Here is a 12,218-nt window from a genome sequence, read left to right as displayed (position 1 = left end):
GCCACACTAAACTGCGGTTAGCAGCCGAGGTGACAAGATGGTAGGACAGAACAGCCAGCCACTTCAGGGAGGGCAGGCAAAGGTTACCCAGAAATGGAACCCCTGGAGACACCAGGCCAAATCTAGCATAAAGGAGGCGGGAGGGCTTTTGCTAGGTTACGTGACTTGGGGATGAAGTCTCATTTGCCTGGGGAAGTGCACTTAGCACATTAGGGTAGCATGCCTGTGGGCTGGGTGTGCCCAGGCAGGAAACAGTGCACCCAGGGAACTTGCCCCCTACAGGCAGACAAGCATGTGCACTGGGCTCTACCCGTGCACTTGGCAACCAAATACACCTGTGCTCGCTCTGAGAGGCTGCGGAGGGAGAGCAGACTGGGGGATCTCTGTTCCTGGCCCTTGGGCATGTAAGGAAGGTAATCCTGGAAATCCAAATGGTCTTCCTGTAGAAACGAGAAAGGGGCTTTAGTCTGCGGTCAGGACTCCACCCCCTTTCCAAACTCTCTGAAGTCACTGCTTCACGTTCTTTACTCTTCTCTCAAGTTGCAGGCCGGGAACCTCGCCTACCTATTTGTCAGGGACAAGGAGACCCAGTGGATCCTTCAAGATCTGTATTCCCTCAAGGAGCGAAACACCTCAGAAGAAATTAAATAGATCCAATCACGTCCATTTATTGACTAAACCAATCCTGGGCAAAGAGAAAAGTAGGCCTGGGGAAGTGTGAGGAAGGGGTCATTTGTAAAACTCATGTTCCTGCTCATCTTTCTTGATCACGGTCTTGTAGGCTTTCTCGAAGTCCTTAGCCAGGACAATGTAGCGGTTCTCCCGGACAGCCAACATTCCACTCTAGGAAGGGACGGGAATAAAAAAATCACACTCCAAACACCATCTTCCCTACCTCCAGACCCATGGCAGCGGACAGCAGACAGACTGGGGGCCAAGAACCCAGGGAGGCCACAAGGGGAAAGACAGTCTGCAAGACAGTAACACTGGAGAAGGGTGCTCAGAACAGAGAATCTTGCTCACCTCCTGACAGATGGAGTTGATGTCGGCCCCTGAAATCTTATCTGGCCGGGCCACATCTGCAGCAGCTGAGTTAAAGAAACCTTTCCTCACGGGATGGGGTCAGTTCTTGGAAATGGATGCTGTCCTGGACAACCCCCCCCCTTCCCTAGACCAATCTTCACACTCTGCTGGGCCCTCTCACTTCTGAAGGATACAGTCTTCCAGGTCCACCTCCTCAGAGAGGTTCATCTTGCTGGTGATGGTAGAGAAAATCAGCCTCTTCTGGCGACGGTCAGGGAGTGGGAATTCAATTTTGCGGTCGAGGCGTCCTGGCCGCAGCAGAGCTGGATCCAAGGTGTCTGCTCTATTTGTGGCCATGATTACCTGGCACAGGGAGGGACCAGCTCAGACTTCTGCCGTACGTACCTACACTCTCATTTCCAGAGATGACACCTGGCCCTCACAAGTCAGCCGCCATCTTTTCCCCGTCCCTACACCTCCCCGCCCCTGCCAATCCTGAACCCTAAACCTTCACGTTGACGTTCTGGTCAAATCCATCCATCTGATTCAGCAGCTCCAGCAGGATCCTCTGAACCTCCCTGTCAGCTGAGTGAGACTCATGGTCAGTCCAGGACACATCCTTTGACAAGCCCGCACAAGACCCAGGCCCTTTGGGCACTGCTCACCTCCTGTCTGGGCATCAAATCTCTTGGTGGCAATGGCATCAATTTCATCTATGAAGATGATGGCAGGTGCATTCTCCTTGGCCAGGCGGAACACGTCCCGGACCATTCGGGGGCCCTCACCCAGGTACTTCTGTACAAACTCTGAGCCCACCACACGGATAAACGCAGCTGACGGCAGAGTGACAAGGGTTAGAATGCGGACCATCCTCCTTGGGTCCCCTGTGCTTAATTGGCCCTGGGAGCTCCCGAAGATGCCCTTTCCTTGAATAACTACCCGAGAAGTTGGGTAAGGCACAGGATTGGGTCCCTACATCCAGTCACTGTTCCTGCCTCACAGTGATGGAGAAGCCCCAAATCATAAACTCTGTACACACACATCATCGTGGGAACTTTTAAAAAGAATTAGAATATTAAGTACAAAACAAATCTAAAAGCCTAAATTTCTAGAATGTATGCAAATCAGTTAACAAAACAGAAACATCCACAGAATAAGAAATTAGGGGGCTGGAGGGATGGCTCGGTGGTTAAGAGCATTGGCTGCTCTTCCAGAGGACCTGAGTTCAATTCCCAGCAACTACATGGTGGCTCACAACCATCTGTAATGAGATCTGGCGCCCCCTTCTAGCATGCTGGCATGCATGCAGACAGAACACTGTATACATCACAAATAAATAAACCTTTAAAAAATTTAGATTGTCTGGCCAAGAAGTTCATGTTTGCTCTATGAATCATACTTGTCTGTTTTGAGAAAGGATTGTGATACACAGTCCATCCTTGCCTGGAATTAGCAATTCTATTGCAAGCTCTGCAGTGCTGTGGAATATTAGTTTAATGATCCAAAGATGTGTTGCATTCTTTTATGTTGCATTTGTTTTAACTCTGTGAAGCTCTGAAGCTGTATCACTTTGCCTGTCTAAAACCTCTGACAGATCTAAAAAAGAGCTGAACGGCCAATAGCTAGGCAGGAGAGAGAAACAGGAGGAGCTGCCAGGCAGAGAGGAGAATCAGGAGAAATCTAGGCTTGGGAGAAGAGGGGGAAGCCACGGGCCAGCCACCCAGTTAGCCATGGAGTAAGGAAAGAAAGACATATAGAATAAAGAATGTAAAAAGCCCAGAGGAAAACACAGTTAAAGAGAAGTGGGATAAGTTAGAAAAGCTGGCTAGAAACAAGCCAAGCTAAGGCTGGGCGTTCATAACTAAGAATAAGTCTCTGTGTGTTTATTTGGGAGCCGGGTGGCAGGCCCCCAAGAGTAAACACAGCCAGGGACACTGTAGTGTTGGGATTACACATGATCGCCCAGCTCTGAGCCACTTTTACAAGGCCCTAAGTTCATCTTCTCATGTGACTGACAGCTGGCAGCAAGGCTGAATCGCTGGGCCCTCCCTCTGGACTTGTCTACTAATAAGTGGATGGCTGAATGCTGTGTGCAACAAGCCCCTGGGACTCTCCTTCCCAGCACCAGAGCAGGGAGCCACAATCCACATACAGGGGCCAAGCAGGCCCTGAGCAAGGCCGCAGACTGGTGGCCTGACACTCCCTCAGGCCCAGGCGTCACAGATGGCTGATGGTACAGAGGTACCCACGTTCCTGCGTCACCTTGGGGCTCACCACGTGCCCTAGCCTCAGGCCTGCTGACTCTGTCCTAGACACACACCCTCGCTTTGTGCCCACGGAAACCCCACCTCTGGAGTTGCCGTATATGCCTCACTCACCTCGGCCCCGTCCTGTCAAGCTTTAGACTGCTCTGATCCCTCCCACCTGCCCTGGGACAGTCTCCTGCTTAGTCGCTCCCTCTCGGCAGTTAGTGACCATCGCAGCAAGTCTTGTCTCAACCAGGACGTTCCTTCCCCACAGGGAGAAGCCAGGGACTTGCCCTGCACTTCCAGTGAAAAGGCCTCCAGATTCACTCAGAACAGAAGAGCCCCTCAGTCTGTCTGCTCTTGGCCAAGGTCGCCTGTCTAGACGAAAACTTGGGTAGGACAAGGACAGTAGCCGGCCGCTGGTCAACTCCAACAATGTCTGTTCTCCAGTTCCGAGAACCCTAGCAATGCCAACTTCCTGCCTTTTACAACTGCTCTGTGACACTGTAGAGGACATGACGTAACAGGGAGGAATTTGGGTGAGGGGTACACTGGAACTTCCTAAAATCACTTTCTCTAAAAGCTGTATGACTTTATTATCCCTTCTTAAATAGCCAGCCATTCTCGTGCCAAAGCATGAGGAATTTATCCTCTGTATCCTCTGTCTTGCTTACACATCCCTGTGTCCCACTGAGCAACAGGCATCAACGGCGTCTCAAGAGCCTGAGGTCAGAGGTCTCAGCATCAAATCCTAGCACCACAGCCCACACCTGGTGACCCTGAACAAGTTGTAACCCTGTGTTCTTATGCGAGGCACTTCTTTGTCTACAGGGCTTTGCTAGTCAGGATTATGGCCCCAAAGCACTCCTATTACAGGGCATAAGGGGGCCAGTGCCATCGCCACACAAACACCCACCCAAGGGCCGGCAGTCATGGAGGAAGACCGGACAAGAGGACAGAAGGTACCGCCAGACTCTCACCAGCCTGCGCTAATCTGTAACACAGCGCGGAACTACCTTTGGTCAGTCTCCCTCAGAACAGCTTGCTCTCCACACGGGAGGACGCTTCAGCCCAGCGTCCTTAGGCGCCTCCGCCATCTGCCTTTCTGCTGTCAGAAGACCTCACAGCTCCCGGAGAGCAGCGAGGCCCCCGTGACTGCTCCAATGCCCGTCCTTGCCACAAGCCTCACCCCATCTCTCCAGAGCTCTTTATACCTATCACCCCTCTTCACGCTTGTATCACGTTTCCAGCTCCTTCCAAAGGCAATTCTAATACAGCAAAATCTTTCTTTCTTTCTTTTTTTTTTTTTTTTTTTTTTTTTTTTGGCTTTTCAAGACAGGGTTTCTCTGTATTGTTTTGGAGGCTGTCCTGGAACTCGCTCTGTAGACCAGGCTGGCCTTGAACTCACAGAGATCCACCTGCCTCTGCCTCCCTAGTGCTGGGATTAAAGGCGTGCGCCACCAACGCCCGGCCTTTTTTCTTTTCTTCTTCTTTTTTTGTTTTTTTCCAGGCAGGCTTTCTCTGTGGCTTTGGAGGCTGTCCTGAACTAGCTCTTATAGACCAGGCTGGTCTCAAATTCACAGAGATCCGCCTGCCTCTACCTCCCGAGTGCTGGGATTGAAGGCGTGCGCCACCACCGCCCGGCCACTTATCCGTTTATAAGGTAGTCTCCCTGCATTAAGCCATCAGCATCCACCCCCACCTGCCCTTGAGGACCTGGATCCCAGGAATGAGCACTTGCTTGCTGCAGTATCTCAGGACCTAGAGCTGCCTGGCACAAGGTAGACACTCAGTAAACACCAGCCAGTTTCTGAAAGGTATACACAGCTTCCCGAGAAGAGCAGAACGTTACAGCCAGCTAGCCAGCACTGTGGTTTTTACTTACCACTGCTATTACCATTTTTATTTCACCTTTCAAAACCCCGCTTACACCATAGAAAGGACTAAAGAGGACACACATCGATAAATCCAATCCCCACTCAGAGCCCAAGTCAAAGTGGGGCAGGGCCCTGTGTTCTGCATTTCCGGCTCAAGGCTTCCTGGTCATGAAACCTCAGTGTGTCCCATAGTGAATCCACTATTTCCCCACCCCAGTTCGTCCCCCTATCCTGTGACAATGACTCCAGGGTGACCCAAGCCAGGGACTGACAGCTGCTCTCGCGTTACCTCTTGCCAACTACACCTAACTCATCAGTCAATCTCACCGCAGCCGCCCTCACTATCCATCCCTAAGCACACAGCATGAGGCTAATAGGCGGTCCCTAAACCAAGACCTCTGTCTGGCCGTCAGATTCCTTTTAGACCGAAAACATTTCAGTCTGTTTATAATCGGGCACCTCTCCATCTCTTCAGCCCCACCTCCTGTATGCTGCCAAACACAGCCCCTACTCAGCAGGAAAAAACCCAAAGCTGGACTTTGCCCTAGTGGCACCAGCAGTCCACCCATGATGTCTCTAAGTAAGTTTCCAGTTCTGGCCTTTGCACGCCTGTCTGACTTAAATCCCATCTCTGCCTGACACATTCCTCCCCACCCCGCTTCCTACGGCAACCTCTTCCCGAGAGGCCCACGCAGGACAGACAGCACATTCAGGACACAGTCGAGTCCACCCTGCTTCCTCAGACTGTGTCCGAACTCACCATAACAAATACACTGCATTATTTCACTGACTCTTCGTAATCACCCTGTGGATTAGGGTAGAGTTTGTTTATTTGCTTGGATTTTTTTTGTTGTTGCTTGTTTTTGAAAGGGTCTTACTGGGTAGCCCAGGATAGTCTCCAGTTCTAATCTTACTGCTATAGTCCTGAGTTAGGATTACAGGTATTTGCCGGCATGTCCAGATAGACTTTTTATTTATTTTGACTTTACTGAGACAAGGTCTCACTATTTCACTGGCCAGCCAGGACTCCCTATGCAGACCAGGCTGGCCTTGAACGCACAGCAACCCACCTGCTTTTACAAAGAGAAGAAATCACCTGCCCGGGGCTGCGTAAGACACTCACCACCTGCCCCCAGAGCCAGTGCTTACAGATACTATGCTGCGCTGTCTCTCCCGGAGCCTGAGGAAGCAGGAGGCAAGGTGAGGAGCCCGGGTCACGTGAGAGCACTGGGGAGGCAACGAGAGGCTCACCTGTCGTATGATGGGCCACAGCCTTCGCCAGCATCGTCTTTCCACAGCCAGGTGGGCCATACATGAGGACACCCCGGGGGGGATCGATGCCGATCTAAAGGGGGGGGCAAAAGTGAGCCACGGAATCCCGTCGCCGCCCTAGACCCAGCGAGGCCTCCCGGGGCCTCACCTGCTTGTAGAGCTCGAAGTGTGTGAGCGGGAGCTCCACAGCCTCCCGCACTTCCTGCTTCTGGATGTCCATGCCTCCGATATCCGCGTACATCACGTCTGGCTTCTGGTCTGCTGGGAGAGTACAGCTGCTGCTTCCGGCTTGGCCCACAGGGTCCCCTGGGGACCCCCGGGGCCCTGGCCGCCCCCCTCACCTGAGGTGAGCATCATGATGCTGCTGTCGGCCTCGGGAGGCAACACGTCCACCAGCGCGTTGCTGTGCTTGTGCAGGGCCACCGAGGCGTTGGGCTTGAGCAGCTCCCGGTCAATGGTGCTTAGGATGCGCACGTAATAGTTAGAGCCTTTGCAAAGCGGACGGGAGGGGAAAGAGAAAAGGAACAGAGCCACAGATGTGACATTGTTCCTCCCCATCTCCCTTCACCCCAGAGGCGGCACTTTCTAAGTCTGGACCCAGACCGGTCCCTCCTGGCCTCCAGTTTTGCCTCCGGCAACCCACCCCACGCTCACACTCAAGTTCTTCGTCTGTCTCCAGCCCTGATTCTCTCCTGACGTGCGTCTCCGGTGTCCCACATGCTATCTTCCGGGGTCCCTGGGTATCTTTCTTTCTTTCTTTCTTTTTTTTTTTTTGGTTTTTCCGAGACAGGGTTTCTCTGTGGCTTTGGAGGCTGTCCTGGAACTAGCTCTTGTAGACCAGGCTGGCCTTGAACTCACAGAGATCCGCCTGCCTCTGCCTCCCAAGTGCTGGGATTAAAGGCGTGCGCCACCAACACCCGGCTCCTGGGTATCTTTCAATGTGTCCTAACACAGTCCTGGTATTTTCCTCTAAACTGTGCTGTTCCTCCGGATCTACCTCAAGGATACCCACTGTCCTCGAGTCCCCAGCCAGAGGACTAAGCCCCACACTGGACCCTTCTCTCTCCTTTCGGGGGCCCCTCACACGCTGTGACTTTCTACCCAACCTCCCAAATCTATTCAACGCCCCCTCTTCTGCTCTCACTCCTGCCCTAAATTCTAAGTCTCTGCGTGAATTCCATCCCTCTTCTGCAGTCTACCGCCAACACTTACACAAACTAATAATAACAGCAAGACCTGACTACAAGGCCAGACTGCTCCCACAACAACCCTGACTGCCTCATGGTCACACCATCTTAGGGAACCCTCGCTGTCTCCGGTCTCACACTCAAATGAGGCACAGGCTTCATCCTGGACATCACTGTCCCTTTACAGTCCACCTATCCAATCACAAGTGGTCACACATCTTTATCTAGAACCTTTGTAAGCACATGGCTCAGTCCAGAGCAGCACTGGCCAGACGCAGGCCGGCGTAAGACCAAGGCATACATTTATGTTCACTAACAGCAGTTACTGTATGCTGAGTCCCCAACAGAGCCCAAAGTCTTTAACATGCTCCTGGTGCCTTGAAACTACAGCTAAACCAGCAGTGGTTGGGAAATTAACTCAGTGTAGTTTGTTTAAATAAAACAGACTACAACAGAAACATCAGAGGCACACCACATAACCATGGCTGGACTTTTTTTTTGAGGGAGGGATGGGATCTTTCTATGTAGTCTTGGAACACACTATGTAGATTAGGCTGGCCTTGAACTCGGAGATCCTCCTGCCCCTGCCTCCTCAGTGCTGAGATTAAAGGTGTGCACCATCACCTGGGTAGTGAAATTTTTATCTATATGTACCCACGAATTGAGAGACAGGAAGAGACATTCAAGAAATAAAATACATATCTACTTTTGGATTAGCCAATCCTCTGACCGTTACAGCACTCTGTCCTGTTAGTCTTAGTACACGAACATTCCCAGTCCCTGGCCTTTGGAAGAATCGGGTGCTGGATAGACACAAGAGCCAGTGAGCTGCCCTCAACCTGCCCAACCACTCACCTGTGGTAGAGCCCACAATGGCCGTGTTTTGATCCACAGCCTCCAAAAACTGACCAATGACCAGTGGAATGCTCTGGATTCGCTTCACTTCCTCCTGTGCATGGAGGAATTCCTTCTTCAGATTCTTCTGCTCATCTTTGATGTACTCCTCCTGGACCTCCAGGAACTCCAGCTCTTGCTGCAGTTTCTGGAAGCACAGAGCAAAGGGTTGCCTAGAGGCCTTGCGGTACCCGAGTGGGAGGAGGGGGGCAGTAATCGATGGGGGCCCCCTGCAGGACCCAGGTTAGGGCTGAACACACCTTGTAGCGGCTGTACAGGTCCTCCAAGTCCTCAGGTTCAGGTCCCAGGAAGGACAGGCCAGTCTGCGGCCGAGACACAGACAGTGCTGGGATCTCATCCTGGTGTTAGGAAGCAGAGGATCATCTCATGAAATCAACTAGAGCTTTCTTCCCATCGCACCGCCAAGTCACTCTGCCTGACACGATTCAACGTCTCTAAATAAAGGCGGGAACTGCTCACTCCCCTAGGAAGGTTTCTCACATCAGGCCCCTTAAACGCCTCGTCACCAACTCCTCCTGTCTGCTACTATAATGCCCCTAACTAGGATGCAAGTGTTACGGCAACTGCATACCAGATCCCAGCACCCCGATCCCCTCGAGAGGATCTAAAAGCCACATGGTTTTTAAGGTCTGAGCGCATTCAGTGTCTCACTACCCCCACAAAGCTCTCGTGTCGGACTCCAAACTCACAGAAGGCCAGAGGTCACTCAGCCCAGCCACAAACAGTATTTAACATGACGCCTCCCGGTCCAAGTCCCAGCCACAGTCAGTCCATAGCCCCTTGGCCATGGCCATGCCTAGGCCACAGCGCCCCATTACATCATTCTCCACCCGGTCCAACCCCCCAAACCGGAAAGCCATCCATCCAGGCCTCGAAGTCGCTCGGTCCTAAGAGTCTTTAAGTTTCAGGCCGCTCTGCTGCTTGAGCACCGCCGCCCTCCTGACAACACGGCTCCCCAGCCAGGCCTCGGGACCACTCACAGCCCGACACCGAGGCCTCTGAAGCCACCCAGGCCCGAGCGGGGATCCTGGGTGTCCCTGAGCACCGCCACTCGGGCCTAGCTCGCGCTAAGAAAACCCAGATTCTCACCGCACCTGAACCTTCTCCACCAAAATGCCTATCTCCTCCATAGTGACCAAGCCGGCCTCCGTGCAGCCCGGCCAGTCACGGCTTCCGCTGACGCCAGCGGAAGTCCTGCGCACAGAGCATCTTGGGAAACGTAGTTTAAGGGCGGGCCGAGGGCTGGCAGGCTGGGCGGGCAGACAGGAAGGGCGGGAAAGACTGGGTCCTGGGCTCCGGCCCCAAGGTGCGCTCCGGGGCTTTGGCGCGGCGCGCGGGCGGGCGCGCGGGCGCGGGGGTGTGCGCGTGCGCGGCAGCTCTCCGGCGCTGGGGATCGCCTCCTGCAGTAGGTGGCGCGACCGCCCTGCTCCGGGAGGAAGCCCGCCGGGACTCGCCACAGGGGACTCTCGGATTTAGCGGAGTGACCAGAGAGCTCGGTTCCGCAGAGGAATCCCTTTTGACAGTCTCTGGCTGCCAGCAAAGGCCCGGGGAACGGCGAGGAGCCAATCAGATCGCACGGAGGCTGGAGACATGGAGGCAGCGGCGGTGCAGATCAAGGCCGGGTCCCGTCCAATGCTTTCTTCTTTCTCCCGTCTTCTTTCTTCTTGGGGGTGGGTGCGGGACGGCTCGGCGCTTAAGAGCACCCGATGCTCTGCTAGGTCCCAGCGCCGAAGTGGGACTGAGTCCTCTGGATTCTGCTGGCACCTGCTCTCAAGCGCGCATCCCCACTTGGGGATGACGCACACCTACACATAGTTAGAAGTGCTAGAATTAAATCTTTTTGAATGGACTTTATTCTTAACTACGTGTGTATGTGTGTCTCGGAGTGTGAGTTTGTGCACATGGGTGCAGTACATGCGGAGGTCAGAAGAGGGCGTAGGCGTCCGTGGCGCTGCAGTTAGTTACAGGCTGAGTGAGCTACCTCTGCAGCCTCCTGTCCAATTCTTACTGTTATTGTTGTTGTTATTTCCCTTCCTGGTGTTGGTAATGGAGCTTGGAGCCTCGGATGTGCTAAGCAAGCCCAGCTGAAATTCTTTGTATTTATTATGTTTTCTTTTACTGAGAAGGAGAGAGGTGTCAAGCCCTGAAGTCACTTGAGCAACTGGCAGAAATGGCACAGCGCGGCTGGAACCTAGATCTGTCCGTGCTCCTGGTACCAGGGATATACCCTACCACACTTCGCGGCAGCTACAGTTTTTGCTACGTTTAAGTATAACATCTTTTCTATTTCATCAGTCATCTCTAGTAATTATAAAAATAACAATCACAAGGAATATGCAATAATCTCCCTCCAAACCCATACCCCAAATAAACCAAATACATTCACAACTCCGGAAATCACATGTCCTGAATGTACTTGCTGGTACATTTAAGATCTCTGAACAACTCCAAATAGTTTTCAACTAGTAAACTAAATCCTCCCTTCAATCCAGGCTGAAACTATACTAAAAATTTCAATTGATGTCATTTATTTATTTGTTTGTTTGTTTTGGTTTTTCAAGGCAAAGTTTCTCTGTGGCTTTGGAGGCTGTCCTGGAACTAGCTCTTGTAGACCAGGCTGGTCTCGAACTCACAGAGATCCACCTGTCTCTGCCTCCCAAGTGCTGGGATTAAAGGTGTGTGCCACCAATGCCCGGCAATTGATGCCATTTATATTTAAAGCATTTAAGCCAACTATTATGTCCACTTTTGAAATTATTGTACTAACTTCCCCAACTTCATTAAAAGACAGGTATTCCTCGTAAATAAAGGACTTAGCAGGTTCATTTAAAACCTCTCATGATATCTAAACATTCAAAGCCTTAAAAGTTGCATTGTCTTGACAGTGCAGAGATCAGAAAAAGGGAAGCCAAGAAAACATAAAAAGAGGCTCCCACTTGATTGATTACTTTGATATCTTTCAGGAAATGAGCATGAAAATAAATTGCGATTTTTCAATAAACAGAAAGTCTACCTTTAGTTCTTGACATAAAGAAAACATGAAAGGAAATTCACAGGTATCAGACAGAAGAGACCAACTCTTCAATTTCAACCTACTTTGAAATCTTGCAACAATGTTGCAAGTGCCCTATGTGTTTTCTGGTGACAGTGAGTGATTCTGAGTAGAACCCGTGTTTCTAAGAGGCGGCATTTTCTACAGCATGTTGCTGGAAATCTGGATTTATAAAACTGTTACTATTAAGACTACTGACAAGTCTTAAAGCTTTGAATAAAAGAATTCCTTCCCTGGCTGATTAATGTGAATAAAAATATCCTAGAAAACTTGTTTTTCTAGCATTCTATGTATATCCTTCTGTTCAAATAGTTATTACCTTATTTTCTAATGGAGGAAATGGAAACTGATACTTAATACTTTCTGTGAAACATATATCTGTTAACCCAGGACAAAGTCATAACAATTCATAAACAAGATACTTGTTTTGTATTTTATGTGTGGTGTTGCTGTTCCAAACTAAAAGAGAAGCTGGTTTTGAAATACTACAAGATAGTTTTCCATCTCAGCATACAAACCAATGAGTGCCCTTTGGTTCTTCTAAATCAAGAATAGATTGTTGATTACAGATAACCATCTTGATATGTGGGCCTTTCATACACAAATACCAAATAGCCCAGCTCTTATTTTACACAAGCTTAACTAT

The 12,218-nt window shown here is 51.1% G+C and overlaps 1 protein-coding gene across 1 annotated transcript; it reads right to left on the bottom strand.

Annotated features, from left to right (window-relative positions):
• Window positions 1-643: 643 nt before the first annotated feature.
• On the bottom strand, window positions 644-9,770 carry Psmc4 (proteasome 26S subunit, ATPase 4). Its single transcript, XM_005086552.4, has 11 exons — window positions 9,615-9,770; window positions 8,760-8,858; window positions 8,461-8,647; window positions 6,760-6,906; window positions 6,567-6,676; window positions 6,398-6,491; window positions 1,689-1,856; window positions 1,532-1,608; window positions 1,218-1,386; window positions 1,024-1,079; window positions 644-843 (listed from the first exon to the last, which is right to left on the bottom strand). Exons 1-11 carry the CDS (start codon window positions 9,648-9,650, stop codon window positions 730-732), a joined length of 1,257 nt encoding a protein of 418 aa, XP_005086609.1. The 5' UTR covers window positions 9,651-9,770; the 3' UTR covers window positions 644-729.
• Window positions 9,771-12,218: the final 2,448 nt, after the last annotated feature.

This window comes from Mesocricetus auratus, unplaced genomic scaffold (genome assembly GCF_017639785.1).
Source record: "Mesocricetus auratus isolate SY011 unplaced genomic scaffold, BCM_Maur_2.0 Super-Scaffold_100038, whole genome shotgun sequence".
Taxonomy (NCBI): Eukaryota; Metazoa; Chordata; class Mammalia; order Rodentia; family Cricetidae; genus Mesocricetus; species Mesocricetus auratus.
The sequence above is the reverse complement of the archived record's forward strand: the minus strand, read 5'-3'. Positions and strand labels throughout refer to the sequence as shown.

What these genes read in the sequence shown, in the direction of transcription:
- Psmc4 (XM_005086552.4), bottom strand. Translation starts at nt 9,650, where the DNA reads ATGGAGGAGATAGGCATTTTGGTGGAGAAGGTTCAG. An exon ending in ACCTGTACAGCCGCTACAAG is followed by an intron (nt 8,648 to 8,759) that starts GTGTGTTCAGCC and finishes CTGTGCTTCCAG; the next exon opens with AAACTGCAGCAAGAGCTGGA. An exon ending in CATCATGATGCTCACCTCAG is followed by an intron (nt 6,677 to 6,759) that starts GTGAGGGGGGCG and finishes CTCTCCCAGCAG; the next exon opens with ACCAGAAGCCAGACGTGATG.